This window comes from Phalacrocorax carbo, chromosome 8 (genome assembly GCF_963921805.1).
Source record: "Phalacrocorax carbo chromosome 8, bPhaCar2.1, whole genome shotgun sequence".
Taxonomy (NCBI): domain Eukaryota; kingdom Metazoa; phylum Chordata; class Aves; order Suliformes; family Phalacrocoracidae; genus Phalacrocorax; species Phalacrocorax carbo.
In genome coordinates, this window is record NC_087520.1 from 17,275,349 (window position 1) to 17,294,122 (window position 18,774).

The following is an 18,774-nucleotide window of genomic DNA, read 5'->3' on the forward strand; positions in this document are numbered from 1 at the left end:
TTGTGGAGTCTTTTAAGTAGATCTTATTATGAAATACTAGAGGAAAATCAAGGAAAATTTTATTGAGTTGTAAAAAATCTTAAATGTGGGGGATAGTAGTTCAAATGATCAAAATTTAGTCTTTTAGGACTGTGTTGCTTGTACAGAGTTCTCAGATGTTTTGTAAAATTATTTTATAGTATGTTCTGGTGATACACAGGAAAAAATGAACTCACTGATGTTGCGTTGGATTAGCACAGGTGGTTTTATAGTATATGACAGCACTTCATAGTATGCAGGGATAGACCATGAAAAATAGTTTTCCAGAAGTCATGTTCTAGGTAAACTAGGTAATTTTCTCTGAAATAGAATGTGGCTGTAAAATTTAGATTAGCTTTTCAATTTTTGGGAAAAAAAAAAAGACAACAGTAGGTAAGAACTCTGTTTTTCACTTTGTTTGAAAGCAGCAGTTTCCCATTATATCATGAATAACACTGGTTTGTAATTAAGCCTTCATCACCTTGAAATTGTCAGTGCCCCTTCTAGCAAAACCTAGTGTTTCCTAGAGAGTTTTAATCCTCTACTGTCCTTCACGTGTCATTTATGAGCTCAGATGACGTGAAAGCACAAAGGATGAATACAAATATTTTGTTTTCTACTGTTTTAGTTATGTAACTGCATTGTGTTTTTCAGCCTATGCCTGCCAATCTATAAAATGCATTTTTGAAAAAAAAAAAAACAGAAGTGAGATTAGTACTTAATACTTTTAAAATACCTGCATATTTAATGCTGTACTTTATTTAATGCTCCAAGATCAGCTGCATTTTGTGCCCAAGTTGGAATTCCCCTGCAAGCACACGGTCCTGCTCGTTGCTTCTCTGGCGGCATCTGCAAAATGTAGTGCGCTAAGCATAATGTGTTATGTCTAGTCCTTAGTCCTTCATTTACAAAGAGCTTCATACAATAAAAAAAGTAAGGTGGTACGGTGAAAATATAGCAGCAGATGACAACACCCTTGTCCATCTATTTCTATACCGGCCATCTGCTGCAATGTTTGTAGGAAATGGTGAAGAATTCAGTACTGCTTCAGAAGGTAGCTCTCTGAAACAACTCTTTTCCTATATTCCTCTCCACTTTTTCTAGAGATTTAATTTTTTTCTTATTACTCAGGATCTGTGGCTATTCAAATTTTGGCTTTTTTGGTCTGTTGGCAGCAAAATTCCTTTGTATTTTTCCACCCTTGAGTCACTATAATTTCCTTGGCATTTTAAGTGGTTATAAGAAGGGCCCATGTTTCCCCTTAGCCCTGTATTTGAGTTTCCCTGTAAGGACTGCTATGCTGTGTCGATGTGCAGCAACTGTGAACCCCCAGTTTCTATCCATAAGGCAAGGGAATTGGACAGGCATGGGCCTCTTTTGTTCCTGGAAGTGTCTGCGTAGAAATACTTGGGAGGAGTCAAACACCAAACTGGCAGGCTGACAAAAAGCCTTTATGGGAAGAGTATGTGTACTGCTAATTCTGGTGACAAACACGCAACAATAGTAGTGGGCTGAAGCTTACAGCAATTTGCATTTCACTGTGGCCTTGCCAGAAATGAAGCATGTTATATTTAGACCAACTGGAAGGGAAATCTCAGACACTAATTCAAATCACAAAACAAGGAGTAGAAATAACTCTGATCACAACCTTTAAAACAGACTCCTACAGAAATAAACGTGCATGCACAAGTTGACTGTGCAAGTATCACGATATTCATGACTTAAATGGCTTCTTAGAGTTTAACTGAGCTGGCAAAATATCTTATTTTCAAGGGAATTTTTCTTTCGTCTGTTGATAACAGATCAACAGAAGGATACACTGTACAACAGAGGGCTGATGGGCCTTCTGCATTTTCTCTACGTTATTCCCAAGTCCTTTAAAAAAAAATGATTTACTTCTCCCTGCATCTCATTTTTTTTTTCTGTTCCTGGTTTTAAATTTTTTTTCTCCCCTCTGCATTGCTGCAGCAGCTCTAAATGACTAGAGTGATTCATTCCATCATTCCAGTCTGTTTTTGTATTCCAATTCTAAACCATTTTCATCCACAGATTTTTGCTATTGAAACTGTTCCTTTTTATGACATTTTTGGAAAAAATACATAATGTTTGAATAATAAGTAAGAACTAGGTAAAATAAAATTTTGCTTCAGTTCCAACTCTTGACTGTAGAATCTTAGCTGCCATGGTCATTTGAATTTGTTGTATGGGAATCCACTTTTACATTTCTAATTGAGATTAATATTTAGTGTTCATCTGAGGAGAAGAGAGTTCTTTTAGCAGGAATTTGGGGAACTTGCTGGCAAAGACTTGAAAATACTTCTGGGAAGGAACAGAAGTTAATCTTTGTGGTTACTGTATTTGGTATCTTAAAGCTGCTTACATTTTATGTTAGTGATAGATGCATTTATAATACTTCACAAAGAATACTTCTTTTAAACCAAATCTCAGAAATGAAACCAACAGCATTCTCCTGTAGTCTGGACTGTATTTTAGAACACTTTCAATGTTTGGTACTTAAAATAGGAAGATAGAGTCCTTTTTTGCTCTGATTTAACATAGACTACACCCACGACCCCACCCCCCTGCCACCCCTTAAAAATCTGGATGCATATTTCAGTGAATTCCACTTCATTTTTTCAGCATGTTCCCACAGAGTGTTGTTCCTGAGTCACTCTGATAGTATTATTAATCTGCTTATTAAGCTGTCACAACATAGCATAGCTTTTAGTTTAGATAGTTATGTTCTATTTTCAACAGCTAGAAAGCATCTGTACTTTCTCCCTTAACCTTCATTAAGAAAATATACCTACTAATTTTTATTAATTCCATGAGCTTTAAAGGTGCAACGTCTATCCCTGGGACTTTTTCCTAAACAAATCCAGTGTAATCAGGGAGGTGGTTTTGTTTTCGAAGGTATTTTCTCAGTATTTTCTCCATTTAGTGTCCTTCAGAAGAAAAATGTTTTGCATAAAAACTCTATAAAATTGTTTTATATTTATGTAAAAATTTGCTCTCATGTTTAATGCTATCCCTGTCCTATAATTGTGTAGTTAACATGCATATTACTTTGTTTGTTTTCAGACGTTTGGAACAAAACCTTATCAAAATCATTCCCCCTGGAGCTTTTACACAGTACAAGAAGCTTAAGAGAATGTAAGTTTTAATAACAAGACCAACATGCAAGAGCAATCATGAATCTTCTAGCTTCAAGTTCAGTATCTTTATTTTAGAAACATATTGGCAATTTCTATGTTGAAATCACTGGGGACTGCACAAATAATCTCTTCAAAGTGTAAGCAACAATGGAATTTGGTTCAGGATGCCTAACAGTGCATAAAATCCTTAATAATGCTTATTTTCACTTCCTATTATAAATGATGTGAGCTAATTAGTTGTTAGTCTGTTCAAACTTCAAATCTGCTTCCTCAGAAAAGATTTTAAGTTCTGCGGCTTTTTTTTCTTTCATTCATTCCGGTATCTGTTTGTACCAGTTGAATTTAGTTGACCCCAGTTATAGCAGGAGTGCATGTTCTTGCAGAGCAGTTAAGACTGTTTTTGTAGTGCATTTAATGTCCTGATGCTGAAATGGTTTGACTGTTTACAAGAAACCTGCTGGAGCTTGTTTTTTCTATTTCTTAATCACCAGTAGATACCCAGACAATTCTTTTTTGTTACGTCTTGTGCTTTCTCTTTGGATTTGAAAAAAATGATCCTGATTTGTAGCAGTGCTTTCATGCAGATAATCTGGGCACTCCCCCAGTTGGTCTTTCTTTTCATTTTTAAGTGATATATGAGGGATGTTGTGACAGTAGCACAATGATACAGGCAATGGTAAAACAAGTTACTCCTGCTTCACCATGGTATCAAGATGTTGATGGGTACCACTGGACCAGTAACTTCCAGAAATCATTCAGGCTTTATAGCTCAGTGCTGAGACTGCTAAAAAGGTGCCTTTACAGTTCTTGTTTTCTGATGTGAAATATAGTTATTGGAATTAAGATATTGTAAACTGATTTCACAGAAGACAACGGATTATCAGATAGCTAATGCTTTTGGAAACTGAAATGAACTTGCTCTGTACCTTTGGATTTAAGGATAAAATTACTGTGTTTGCCACTCCAAACTTCCCAAGCTCCTAGAGCTGAAGAGCTGTAAATATGGATCTTAATATTTAACAGGTCAAATCATCAATCTTGTAGAGTCTCTATTCTTCTGTCTCACTTTCAATATAGCTGTATGTATTTTTAAAGAAGTACTGTATTAGATAGCAAGATGGTAATTTTAGTGAAAAATGATGGATCCCTTTTCAGTGACCTAACTTGTAACTTTTTCATTATTAAAGTCACTACTTAGTTCTTTCTGAGGTATGACTAATTTTAGATTTTGGCAATGTTTTACTGTCATTTCATTTTTCATGATTCGTGAACTCTAGTTTTATGGGAGTTGACCAAAAAAATGTTCTTTATCTTGACTAGCTGCTCAACCCAATGCTGCTCTTACTATGTGAAATGATTAATGTTAGAATTTCACAGCGGAATTCCATTAACAAGTTGTGTTAACAGCTTTCTGGAGTATAATTGGCATACTTATTGAGCTCTGAACTCACAACTAAATAATGTTATTGTGCCAGATGATCTGTATCAAAGTTTAGTTAACGTGACAACATTTTGTGGAAGAACTTGGGATAGACAGTTAGGCTGCAGAATGTCCCATAACAAAGATGATGTTTTGCCATTTGGTTATTGATGTGTCTCCTTGTTAAAGTTTCATTTCTGCCGGACAGTGAGGCTTTAAACTGGGCATCACTGTTGTTACATAAAGTTTAACTGAAGACATTTGTTCCACCATTTGAAGACATTATTGACATAATCTTTTTAGTGTGCAAGATTCCCAGTATTGTTAACACAATAATATACTTTAGTGAAAAGACTACCTCTTAAGAGAAGTAACCATCCTTAGAGAGGAAGGACATGTTTGATATCACTGAAGTCTTCAGCCTTTCTTAATTTCTGACACTTTGATTCCAATGAGCAGTGCAATAGCATGAAGGTTATTGATTTAATTAATTGATGCGCTACCCAGAGTACAAATGAAGAACAATATTATTATGGTTATTATTAGCTATTATTTATAATAATATTTTAATATAATTCAGAAGATAGTATTAACATAACATTGTGAATTGTATTGTATTTTTCTCCTTCTGGTGAATAAATATGCAAGAATGTTAGGAATAATAGACTGCTCACTTGCAGCACTCTCAGTATTTTCATTGTTTACTGAGTATTTCCTGCAAGATTATGCAGTTTCCTTTTGTTAAATAATTGGATAAATGAGATTAATTTTTAGGTAAGAGCCAGTTGTCCAAGATAATCTTTATATGACTTGATATTAATAGGTCAAATGCTACCAGAAGACATCTGTATATTATTTTAAGTGTTATATTTGCATCTAGCTGAATTTTCCTGTTTAAAATGTCTCTTCAATAGCTTCCAGGACGGAAGAGTTATTCTGGTGATTGGATTTTAGCAAAGGAGCTGAAGTCTTGTGTGTCCTGGACTTCATCATAATTGCCTACATTTTCTCACACAAATAATTATATGAAGCTAAATGTATCTGTCTCAGAAGGAAGATTTGGCACCTATAAGATTCAAATATGCAGTTGAATTATATAATCTGGGATGGCAGTTCCCCTGATTTTGGGTGCATGTATAGGTCCTTGCTCTGTGCTCGGTTATTCAAGGACTTTAGAAGAGGTTTGAGGGGCTTGAAGGAGATGCAGCCCATCTCCAGAATCAGAAGTTGTTGCCATTATTGCATGAAGTATCCAAGCTCAGGCATGCCATTTTTAATTAATTTACATAGCAGTTGTGCTTGTACCATAGTTCTGTAACTTCTAGCTTACGAATTCCAAAGTTTATGGCATGACCTCCCATTTTGTCGTTGCTTTTCTGAGGCCTTTAACTAACAAGTCCGTAGCACAAGACTGATCCAAATACAGAGCCACTTTGAAAGATGTGGTTGTACTCCTCTAGTTCTCATGCTTGTAGTGGCATTTCATGTTGTCAGATTAATTTTACTGTGTATTAGCAGAAAACACATCGAGATTTCACAGTCTTCCCAGTTCCTTTGTGGCATTGCTACTTTTGTTAAGCATCTAAAAACTAAACCATATATGACATGGATTTTTGCTAAGTCCTCTTGTCAAATGAGAACAGTCCATTTTACTCCATATTACATGTTAGAGATAGATAATAAAGTAATCTGTTTCTAATAATGTTAGCTGACAAAGAGAATATTCATCCAATGCTATTAATAGTTTTGCATTCAGCTATATCTAAAAATAAATCTGTGTTGTTTCAAAACCTTTTACAGTAAAGACATTTAAAGCCATACAGTCATATGTTTTACAGTAACTCACAGGGTATCCTTGCTTCCCTGGTGCAAAGTCAAAAAACCCATTTATGTCCCTAACTGGTAACTGAGCACAGCCGCCCTCCAAGGTGTGTCAAACCACCTTTAGAAAGAAGATCTCTATCATGCTGTCAGAGGTGCAGGGAGACTAGTTTGAGGTGACTAATGTATTCCCTGCCTGGGTGGAATCCTGGTAAGTTTATTACATTTCCCCTGAGTGATTCAGAGATACCCTAAACTATGAAAATGAGCCGTATATGATCTAAATTGACTTAGCTCTGCAGGCTAGAAAAATCCCTATCTCTTTCTCTTGATGTAAATCAAGCACGGAATAGGATGGTCTTACCAAAGGAGACCAAAGGAAGGGAACAAAAGTACAAGGACGTAAATTAATTCCTTTGCCTCAGTGAAGTCAGAAGGAGATGGGACCTCCTTATCCAAAAGCAGTGGAGCTTGGGCTCTAATGGAAAGGAAATAATGTGTCTAATTATCTTCTAATGCTGATTGTAGTGCATCTGCATGAAGTGAGTGAGTGTCATCACCCAGCATGGCATTTATGCACATTCAGGCACCATTAGTTACACACTCATTAGCATCCGGACATGGGGAGAGAGAAAGGATGGAAAAGTTGAAATGTAGCAAATCAATGAAATAGTGCTGAAATACTTTTTTCAAAAACTAGACGCCCCTTTTCTGGTGCTTGTCATTGTTCAGCAAACTCATGATTTCATGTCAGTGTAATAGGTTTTAATATGTCCCTCAATAAATAGATAGCACAGATTCACATCAGACTTCATCTTACATAAGAATTACTAGATAAAAAGCAGCAAATGCTACCAGGCAGTCTAAAAGTTTCACAAAAACCTGTATAAAAAGAAATATTCCTACTTTCACTGTCACAAAATTGGCTGCTGTGAATTGAGCTGAAGAACTGGAAGCCTTCACTGAATACTGTCCTTGTAGGCAGGATGTTGTAATAGAAAATATCAGTGAATTGCATAGCAGTTATTTCATGAGCCTTAAAAAAGAATGAAACCTTATAAAAGAACCAAAGGAAACAAAATTTTATATGGCTAGATTTGAAAACAGTTAGAGGACTTCATTAAAATTTTAACAAACAGAATTTGGAGCTCGAAACCTGTATAGAACGGAAAACCTTACATTCTGGTTCCTAAGTTCTTGTTAAGTGATGTTTATTTTGAGTCTGACTGGGATCCTTAGCATGTGCCCTGAGTGAAAATAACAGTGAAGATGTACATGAAATACTGTATTACTCCAGCTTCAGCATTCGGTGAAAAGATTTGATACTACTGATAAAAGCTGATACCAACTGTCAGCGAATGCAATGAGGTGGCTGAAAGTTATGCCTGTAGCTAAGCACCTGGTTGAACTGATTGACAGAAAGATTGGATTGCAATGACAATCGTGATAAGGCACCCAGTTCTGAGCATCTGGGTCCCAAGAGTGGTAAATTTGTCTCCATGTATAAAGAAATCGTGTCATAGCCTATATTTATCTTTGTGTACTTGGTGGGTTATGATTGAAATTGAAGGGTATTTTCCAAACCAGGAACACACTTTCCCTTGAAAATGACAGCAGGCTGTAACGGAATTCCACTCACGTCATAGCTGAAAGGGTGGAATCTTGCTGGGGCTCTCTGACGGGGTCTGCAATGTACTGGGTGTTTCCTGCAGTGCTGCAGGCTTCAAAGGTCCACAATTTCCATTCAGATGCTCAAAAGCTTTGCCTAGTTTCTGAAAACTCTAGGCAGACCTGCTAGTGCTGTGTTGACCCTCTTCTCATCTGCCTCATCAGATCACGGTCATGGTAGAATTCTATGCTGCTTGTTTTCTCTAGGCCATTAAAAGCCAAACACCGCAGTGCCAAACTCCTCAGTGACACTGGTGCCTGCTTTGGGATTGGGGCCTGGATAGTCTGTTTCCCATCCCCTTTCCCATTGTTATTAAACAGCAATGGTGTGGGAAAGTCTTACCCCAGAAGAATTTTATCATCCTAAGAATTATTGATATTGTTTCATATAAATTGAGACTAACTCTTAGTGGAATTTCCTAGGGTTTTGATGGGAAGTTTGTTTAACTATACTACATGTTTCTGGTATTTATGAATATGTTCTTCTTTACATCTCATTTACCACAAGGTTTCTTCTCTTAGACAAACACAGTCTTGCTGCCTCAGAAGCCAGTCCCCTGGTGCCTACACCAGGGGAATTCCTTAATGCATCTCCTGCCACCACTTTCCAGCTACCTTAGAACCTCTCCTCACCTTATCATTTCACTTACAGTCAAGATATGATCTTCTGTACTGTTATAAAGTTAGCCTTCCATGCCTCTAGTTAAACATTCAGACAACTTTTATGCTTTGTCACAGGCTGTTCCTCCTGCTTGAGGACCACCTCACAGAGTCACAATGTGATCTCCACTATTAATAGTTATTAAGATGGTTTTATCAACTGTTTTTATTCATTGGGCTACCTCACTATTGTTCCTCAAAGCTCTTCATAAAACTCTTTGTTTCAGTGTCCATAAAATGAACGGCTGTATTAACAGGTGAGCTGCTGATTTATTGAGGTTATGGCCTGCCGAACTGATTGATGTTTTCTGGCCATTCCTGGAATTTGCCTATCTGTGTCCTTATATAGCTCATAATCTCTCTGAGGTAATATGATCCTTTTGTTCTGCTTTTGTATCTAGTATATTCTTCCAATAAACTACACCTAAAATGTTTTCATCAGATTCCTGTTTACAAATATTTTTTTAATCCTCCCTTCTCTTTACAGAGACATAAGCAAGAATCAAATATCTGACATTGCGCCTGATGCATTCAAAGGCTTGAAATCTCTCATTTCATTGTAAGTACAAAACAGAACTGAATGGGCATTTGGGGAGAGCTTGTATGTAAGAGAAATAAAAATGATAATGTGCTGTCTGGGAGAACTTACGTTTCTGTGTGCATTTGCCAGCTGTGTGAAGCATCTGATCTTTTCCAAATGAAAAATTGGTGATGAAGGTTACACATCTCTAGTAAGTTCTTTTGTAGATGAACACCCCCAAGGTTAATGACTTCTTCACTTCTTCAAATCAGTGCATTAGTTGATGTACATGTGGCCCTGCAGGCTAATCCATGCCCCCCAACTCATCACGGCACTCAAAAACTTCGTCACAGCTCAGATGCTGTTTGGTGGTGTTAATCAGGGAGGAGTTAGGGGAAATGCTTCCATATTGAATTTTCCTACTGTACTAAAGAATTGAGGTTGCACACTCTTGTAAGTTTTTTGGTTTATTTGGTTTTTGAGTTTGGTGTTGGGTTTTTTTTTCAAACTAGTTAGTGAAGAACCTAAGCTCTTAAGAAAATGTTTATATTTCTTAGCTGTAGTTGCTACTTTATTAAGCTGGAAGGGGACTAAAATATGACTTCATAAAGAAGATAAAAGGACGGTAGAATACAAAAACTGTTTTAGCACCAAGTTGAATTTAAATGCAGCTATGTTTCAACTAGCTACCCACAGCACTATTCAAACAGTGGAGCTTTTAATGGCTAAAAGGAGCAATACAAGGTCAGAAGCTGGATATGGAGAATGAGCTAGAATAGACTGTTAGAAAGAGCCCCAGGTTGAGAGAAGAGAGAAAGCTCAACTGGAATGATATTTCCCTGCATTAATTTTGAAGACATTTTAAAAACATCTAGCTTATTAGTATTCATATAACACAGTTTGATTTTTAAGAGTGTAGTTTGTTTCTAAAAGCTGCCATAATTTTATTCTCTGAATACCAGATAATTCTAACAACCTATATAACTTGTTGACTAGTGCTAATATTAGAAGGTTATTCGGTACTAAACTTACATGCTGTAGTAAACTTCTGAGCCAGAATGCAGAAGGATGTGCCATTTTTTGTGCTCTGAATCCAACTGGGAGAATGCCAGAACTATATATTAAGTGTTGCTAGCCTTTGTTGAATAGTTAAGGTGGTGTTATTCAACACGCTTGGAAATGGTCAAATCCCTCAATGCTGCCTGGAAACGTTTCAGTAAGAGAATGACATTTTCTGGACACTACAGTTTTGGCTTAGTATGAAACTACTGCTGATGCTGCAAAGCTACAGCTTTCTGGTCTTGGCAAACTTCCTGGCTAGGAGCAAGCTGGACAGGCAAGACATTTCTACTGGGGTTGACTTCCTGACTCAGAAGCTACTCAGCTTTAGCTATAGCTGATCCAGATACCCCCAGGTGGCCTCAGGAGTGGAACAGAACACATCAGTGTGGACAGAGAGGAAATGAGAAATATAAACTGGGCAGGAATTTATAGTGTTTTGACTTGCACACAGAAGCAACTGAAATGACTGTGTATTCTCTGCTTAGTCATCCAAAATGATATTTTAAGTAAATGACGTTTAAATATGTTTATATCCAAGGGAGTAAAATATTGCTTAAGTTAATGCTAGGAGGTTACAAGGGGGAAGAGAGAGGGCAGAGAGATGAGATGCAACACAAAAAGGGCTATAGTAAGGGAACTGCCTCTGAGCTGTCTGTCCTTTGTTCAGGGTTTGTTTCTGCTTCAGTTTCCTTCTACCACAGCCACACAAAGCTGTTGTGACACACAGTCTGTTTCTCCTCTTTCTGACAGACTGGTTTCTAGGACAGTATCAACTCCAGCCTTGGAATTGTCAGCCTCCTCCTCTAGGTTCAGTTGTCCGTTGTGCTTGCTACTGGCTTTTACTTTCTTTTGAAAGGTTTTTCTCTCGTTGGTCATTGCAGGTAGGTCTTACAAACATTTTCCCAATGGCTGATAGGCAAGAGTTAGTTCCCTGATCTTTCATGACCTGTCACTCAGACCTCTGGCAAGTTCCTCCTTGCTGGTCACTTTTGTAGTTGCTTCACTTTCTGAGCCCTAGATATCTTCATGGAGCAAGATTATCTGCTGTTCTGCAGAATCTGGGTTTCTCTGAAGAAACCTCCCCCAGGTTTCTACTTCTGAGTAGTAGAGGATTTTCTTTCGTCTGATCTCTGCTATAGCCACCAGTCCAGTTCCGTCAGTCGCAGAAGGATGAGTAAGTTCAAGAGAAGATGACTCCTTTGAACTGCCAGCCTTTCTAATGAAACTGCTGAAGGGGAAAGAACAAGGAGGTAGAAATGAAAAAAGACAGTTTGCTTACTAGTGTTTTCTCTTTTAAGCAGGTCCGTCTTTTTGGTGCCCGAGGCCCCAGTAAGTTTAGTCAGCTACATGCACTGAAGGAATGCTGCTCTGCATACAATGCTTCAGCTCAGCTGAGAGTAACTTTTATTTTTCATATATGTAAGTCAATGTGATTGGTGGCATACATTTTAATGAGACACCATTGAGGTTTAATCTATGCACAGAGCAGCTGGACTTTTCAGCTAGCTGAGTTAAAACAAGAATAAAGAAGGGGAAAATATTAATGCACAAATGAAAGTAAGCAACTTTGTTTCCATTAAAAATGAAGTGCTGCTGTACTGCCTAAAATCCTTAGTTTTTTTCCCCTCTGCATTATTCACATTTTCTGCTCCTCCCTTTACTCCCTGCTTGCATGCAGTTGCAGTGCTCCCTATGGATCTAAGAGAGTGAAAGTGCTTACCTGGAAGACAGCCAATGCTGTTAGTCTAGCTGGCTAATGGAGGCCTATATATAGTGGGTTGCTCTTCTACTTTCTTCTGAAGTTAACCTAGGTTAGTGTTTCCAGGCAGAACTCTTTCTCAGAGTATACTGCCTATTGTACCTATGTAGAGATGGAAGAAAAAATGGTGTATTGAAGTTTTCAAAACACAGAAATGTTTACTACAGAAACAGTTTCCCCTAAAATGTCTAAAACTTAAAATTACTAAGTGACCCATATGCTAGCAGGTCATAAGTTTTTATTTTAAATCGATGTATTTTCTCCAACAAGAAATCCTCCTATGAGAGTCGAACAGGTCACAAAATCTTAACACTTTAAATAAGCCATTTCTACCTTAGGTTTTCTCTGCATTTAGCAAAAGAAAGGCAAGCTTGTTCTTGTAAGGACTCAAGACTTCTCCAGTCCTCAGACATAGGGAAAAAAAATTGTTTTCTCCATGCCCATTTTTCAGTGGGACTTTGTTCCCTATTGATATACTGACTTTGTGGAACAGAGAATTTCTACTCCATTTTTCTTAGAAATAGAGTTTTCTGGCTTTTCCTTTTCCCCTTGTTGTGTCACATGCAGGTGGCACTGTGAGTCACCGGTCAGCTCTGGGTCTGTTTGTTCTGTGTATTTAATTCTGTTACAGTGTCTGAAGTTCCCTTTCAATATTCAGGCACTAGGGCATAGATCCTTAGCATATTTTTGGTATGAACCAAGCTTCAAACCTGCTTATGGACAAAACTGAAGATACGGTAAGGTACAGCCTCTGGTTTTGAGAGGACAGAGTTGTGGAGAGCTTGCTATAGAGTCATTGTGGAGAATGGAGGGTGTTGTGGATCAAGGCCTGAGAAGAAGGGTCTTTAGTCTTAAAGATGCTACTGTGGGATTTGGGAAGAAGAAGTTACATTGCACAATTTCAGTGACAGCTGTTGGGCAAATAAACTGCTTGTCTATACCAAAGTCTCCCCCCTTGAAAAAGTGGAAGTATTTCTCTGTCTCAAAGAGATGATACGAGGGTGTGTATACATTGAAGGCTGTAAGGTGTAGTACTTGGGACCATATGAAATATCCAAAATGAGAAACAAATAATTATAATTATTTGAATCTAAAAAAGCAGTAAACAGCAGAGATGTACATGAGCCACAGTAATGTAGCCATGGCTTTTCTGTTGGAGGGATTAGTCTTGCCATCCGATATTTCTTTCCATATAAACATGAGGGCAAATATTTCCCCTTCATTGAGAAGTCTGGCAAAATAGCTTGATTGCAAAAGAATGTGTTACATTAATTTTAAGCAAAAATTTGAGAAATGCTCTATCTGTAGTACATGTGCTTGCATTTACATAGTTAGAATTATACTTTGCTGGAGTTGGAGTGGTTAATAACTCAGCGCAGAACTTGGGGCCTAAGTTATTAATAGTTTCATGTTTCAAGAATGCTGCGTGCACTTTCTGAAGTAAATTAATTTTTCATTTAATCAACTCAAAATCTGTCTAATATCAGTGAGAGTATTGTATCACCATTTGGTTATTGTTAATAATATCAAAGATAAATGTTATTCTTGGGGTCAATAAACTTCCCACAAATTTGGTTTGGGAGGCCATATCCAGACTGTCTGGGGACATTTTATGGGAAATGACAAAATGGTCTAAGCCGTCATTGTGTTAAAGGGAATGAATAAATTCTAGACCACTGCAGAGGGAGAATTCCTTTGCTTTTGTTTATATACTGAATTAAGCTAGCGAACAATTTAAAAGCTTAGATCAGCCTGGGCACAAAGGCAAGAGACAGCTTAGATTTTGACATAGCAGTCCCATTTAGACCATCATCTCCTGGGTGATGATGTATGTGGTGTCATTTATGGTGATTTGAAATCTGCAATAAAACACTGCCAAACTTATTTTAAGGTAACAAATTGCTTTAGATAGTTTTACTGTGATTTATTTAGCCTAACTTGTTTTGAAGAAATATGAAATAGTGCAAGGGAAAAAAAATGTCTAAATTTTTTTCAGATATTAGAAATGTATTGCTGTTTTTACCCCTATCAATTCCTCCTCTTTTGAAAACTTGAATTCTTATTGAGCCTGTGCCATTGTATGTAGCTTGGGAAATATAAATTTTCCTAGCAAGAATTATTTTAACAGTCTGAAGGAAAGTTAAAAGCGTTCTGCGAACTGAAAAAGACATTGCATAAAGTAAAAATTTGACACTTCAGTGAGAACGTTTCAGCCAAGCCGAAATAAAGGAACACTTAGCTGGAAACCATATGGTCTAGAGTAAGGGATTCTGTGCTAGGCTTTCATAACCCCAAAAAGTTCTGTGTCACCTTCCAGGGAAAAATCTCTATATTCTGGGATCTGACTTAATGGAGCAGCTAAACTGCAACTACTTTTGCAAGTAAGGCAGGCCAATGAACTGTAAAATAAAGACAACACAGCAATTATCGTTTCACAGGCTTAGAAGGTGGTATGCTAAACTTCAGTGCTTTGAGAGGCCATGTGTTGGTAATGTCTTTGAAAATTCCTTAATTTTAAAATTGTTCAAGAGGTCAGAATGTCTAGAGACTCTGAAGAATCAGCGAGACTTTTAGGCTTCAAGGCCCTGCCACTGAAGGTTTGTTACATGCTTGTTGCTACGTGTGCTTCCAATACTTTCTTTGTCTGGTACGTCTCAAGCTTTTAGATGAATCTATGCAGTGACTATTTTCACTGTTTAATCCTTATTTTTAACTACTTAGAACATCAGTTGGATTAATCTGCAAAACTTTAATTTAGTAGTAACAACTAATTGATTAACTGGAAATTCAATATTTAGTTGTATCTTAGAATACATACGTTTTGGGGGCAATATTAAAATATGATGCCAGAATCAGGCTGAAGAAACGTAATGCCTCATTATAACTTTTATATATTTGTATAATTTCTTATTGCAGTTCTGTAATAACTCTTCAGCTGAATAGGGTGTTTCTTCCAGGGATCTCCTTCAATGCCTGCAGTGCAGCCAGGGGTCTGTGTTTTATGTGTGTTGTCTTTCCTGTTGTTTGGAAGGTTGACAGCAGCCTGAAGACTGCTGCAAGTTGTGAGCCAATCTGCCAGGTACTTTTGAAGAACTGCAGCTTGTGGTTTGTGGACACAAACTAGTGAACTGGCATGCTGATGGCTTTACATGCCACTAGGAATACAGCTTTCAGATGGCTCAGCTGTACCTGTGCCATAGCAGTAACCTCCTGATGTTGGAAAGCCACCTGCAAAAAAGTTGAGAAAAGTTTGCTTGAGTTAAAAATACAATGAATGTTTCTTCACACTGGTCATTCTGGTATTAGATACACCTGCCTTGTGGAAAGACAAGAATAAAACTAATGTACTGGCAAGTCTTTATGACCGTTTTCTTCATTCAGACTGGTTTCCATCTTTGTAAAAGAGACTCCTATGTATGGTGCGAAGAGAAAGAAAAGAACAGTAAGGAAAAGAATACCTATTGGTGTCTCAGTCAGTTTTGGCTTAGCCTCTAGTTGCTACTTTTAAGATTAGTGTTGTGAATATAGAATTAAGCTATAGCTCACTTTCCTCTTTCTCCCAAAATGTACATCATGTTTAAGGTAATGTCTTCACCACCTGACATTAAATGATATTTGTCAGACCTGTGGCTAGCTTGGTCTCCCAGCAGAGTTGAGAAGCTAATGGACAACCAGGAGCACACAATAGAAATTTTAGTAATTTTTTTCAGTTCTAACAAATGTCGCTCTGATTTACTGATTCACTGTCTATTGGCAGCGATTACTGAGATGATTTTATTTTTATTACATATAAACTTTGTCAGTGTATTTTAATTAAAAATATTTTGAGTCTAAAATTTCGGGTGCTAGAGTGTAGAAGGAGGGCTGTATTTCTTGCGCCAAGCTTGCACAGTAGAGCCAGGACACCTGCATGTCCTGCAACATATGTAAGGGATGCAAGTGAACATAAAATTTTAGTACTTGTAATGCCATAGGCAAACCTCCTAAAAACTATCTCTGTTGATAAAAGCATTGGAGATTTAAATGAAGTTCTTGAATTAACTTGGCTGAGTTTCCTTTCCTTTTATATGGTCTTTTGAACTTATTTTTTGTGTTTGCAGTTTTTGTTTGGTTTCTTTTATCCCCAGAGCTGCTGTTCTGGAAACATTGCGGTGCATGCTAGTGAGGAGGGCAGAATGGCAGGACACAGAGGAAAGCAGCTGCCATAATGGAGTGTACCTAACCTAGCCAGTCTGTTCTGCAGGCTAACTCATTCATAGTACTCTTAGGAGTGCAGCAGTTGGTGTATTCAGAACAAAAGCACCTTGGATCAAGAACCTGACGAGCATTCATATTCATTGGTATGAGTATGCTTTCCTGTCTTAAACGGAAAAAATGAGAACTCCGAGGAAAGCAGAAGTTTCTGTGCTTTTTATTAGAGTAAATTGAAGGAAGGAACTCAAGAAATGAAACGCGATGCATTATGTATCTCCCCTCCCCTCCTCTGCTTCTTTCTGTACGACCATTCGACTTCAGCTCTGGAATGGCAGGCAGACAATGGCATTAGCTAATTTGGCTCTGTGTAGTGCTGAACATGAATATGAATTAGAGACAAGTGCCTGAGCTCTCATACTGACTTTTGTTTAGCTGTTAATTTTTTTGAATGTTAATGTGCCGCATGCACATAACCCTAATTAGGTTTGAAAATGCTTGTTTCTTTTCATGGCTTCTAAAAATTGAAGCTTTGTTTTATTTTATAGGCTATTTTAATCTGGTTTATTTCACTCAAAATAATAAAGCAGATGTATAAACACATCCAAGGTTTAAAATTCAGTGGAACACTGTGCTATGACCTTCTGACTCTTAAATTAAAAGTAAATGAAAAATTACTCTAATAAGAGTCTTATTTTGCTATTTGCATTTAATAGTACCATAACTAACAACTACACTGGGTGTGAGTGTTGAGATTTGTTTAAGGTTTTACTTTATATAAGTGTTTTTACCTCTACAGCCAGAATAACCCTTAGTCTAGAGTGGGGATGTTTTTACTTCTTTCCATGGGCATTTTGTACAGCTTAGCTTCTGAACTCTTTCTTATATGCTATAGTATTTTATGTTATTGATCAGCACTGATGATCCTGCTACTTCACAAAACTAAGGGGATGTTTATCTAACATCACAGAATTTATAATCTAAACTTTGTATACAGATGATGCACTTGCTAAAGAAATGTTGTTCAGAAAGAGTGGAAACTGAAATGGAAGTGCACTGGATTCTGTAGGCATTAACTTACTATTTTAACCTTTTATAAATATTTTATCTGCAGAGGTTTTGCTTTTGCTTCCTGATACAGGTGCTCGCATCAGTTACTTTGTTCAGAAAGAAGTCTGTGAGTCAGCCATTTAGATGTTGGTTTAGAGCACAGTGAAGTTCAGTGACTTGAATATTACCTCTTATTTTGAAATTTTCTAAATGGACCTGCTAGACCTTTCAAAGTTCAGCCATCATTTCTGTCTAGTTTTGGGTAGAGTATAAAAATCTCCATACAACACATGAAATTTTGTTGAAGTAGGAAATTGTGTGTGTCTTCTGAAGGTGAAATTAGGAAACAATTAGAAAAATGTAGCCGTACTAGCATTTATTACTCACAAAAAAACCACTAATTGTAACAGCACATTAAAAGCCAACCTTCTGACTCTGCAATAGATAAACTGTTACATTTGTTTAGAGAAAATATAATGATAGATGATCATGAATGGCTTGGGTAGCAGTTCAGTTCCTGCTAATCTACAAAAGTAATGAAAAATGAAGTTTCAAGTTCAGATTTTCATATCTAAGTGGTGCTATTTTATTTAGGTTCATTTTATTTAGGCTCAGAAATGAGCTGATCTGGGAACTCTCCCGCAGAGGTGATATACTTCCAATGACTGATGAAGAGTAAACTGAATTGGTGCTACTCTGGGAAGACCAGAGGGTACTGTAAATGGTCTGTCATGCAAAGTATTTGTTTTTCAGTATGTTCAACTCACCATAATATTTTAAATGTTGAAAGACAGGGTAAGCCAGAATTTCAGCCAGCTCACATGGCTATTTGATTCATTGCTAGCATATTGAGGAGATTCCGATTGGACACCAGAGGAAAATTTTTCACACTGAGGACAGTCAACCATTGGAATAATCTCCCCAGGGAAGTGGTTGACTTGGCCACATTGGACACCTTTAAGAGTCGTCTGGACAGGGTGCTGGGCCATCTGTGCTCTTCCCAGAAAGGTTGGACTAGGTGATCCCTGAGGTCCCTTCCAACCTGTGATTCTGTGATTCTGTGATTATTCCACATTACAAAGTTAGGGAATTAACCTAATGTTTAATGACATATAAGCGACACAGTTGTGGCATGAGCTGGTTTATAGCATTTACCATGTCCTATGTAGAACACAGAAATTAAATAAATTCTGTTTTTCCCAATTTGAAGTCTATTAAAATGTTTAGGTAAGGTGTAAAATTTTCAGAGGGAGCCTAATTTTCTCCCCTTTTACCAGGACCCATACAAGCTCCTAACTCACATTCTGGTTTTGACAACTTTTATCAGCTTGCAGAAATGACATGAGTAAATACTTTAGCCGTGATTGAAATTCAGGTGTTCCTGTCATGTATGATTTTGCTCTGATCCCTAGGTAACGCATCTTAGTGTAACAGTGGTTTTCTCTGGTTT

General features: G+C 37.3%; 1 protein-coding gene across 4 annotated transcripts in view; it reads left to right on the top strand.

Annotated features, from left to right (window-relative positions):
- SLIT3 (slit guidance ligand 3) overlaps positions 1–18,774 on the top strand; it is a 547,888-nt gene that overhangs the window by 369,015 nt on the left and 160,099 nt on the right. For all 4 annotated transcript variants that reach the window (XM_064458932.1, XM_064458933.1, XM_064458934.1 and 1 more), the window contains 2 exons: positions 3,100–3,171; positions 9,230–9,301. In XM_064458932.1, the coding sequence (XP_064315002.1) occupies positions 3,100–3,171; positions 9,230–9,301 (144 nt within the window). The remainder of the gene's footprint in view (positions 1–3,099; positions 3,172–9,229; positions 9,302–18,774) is intronic.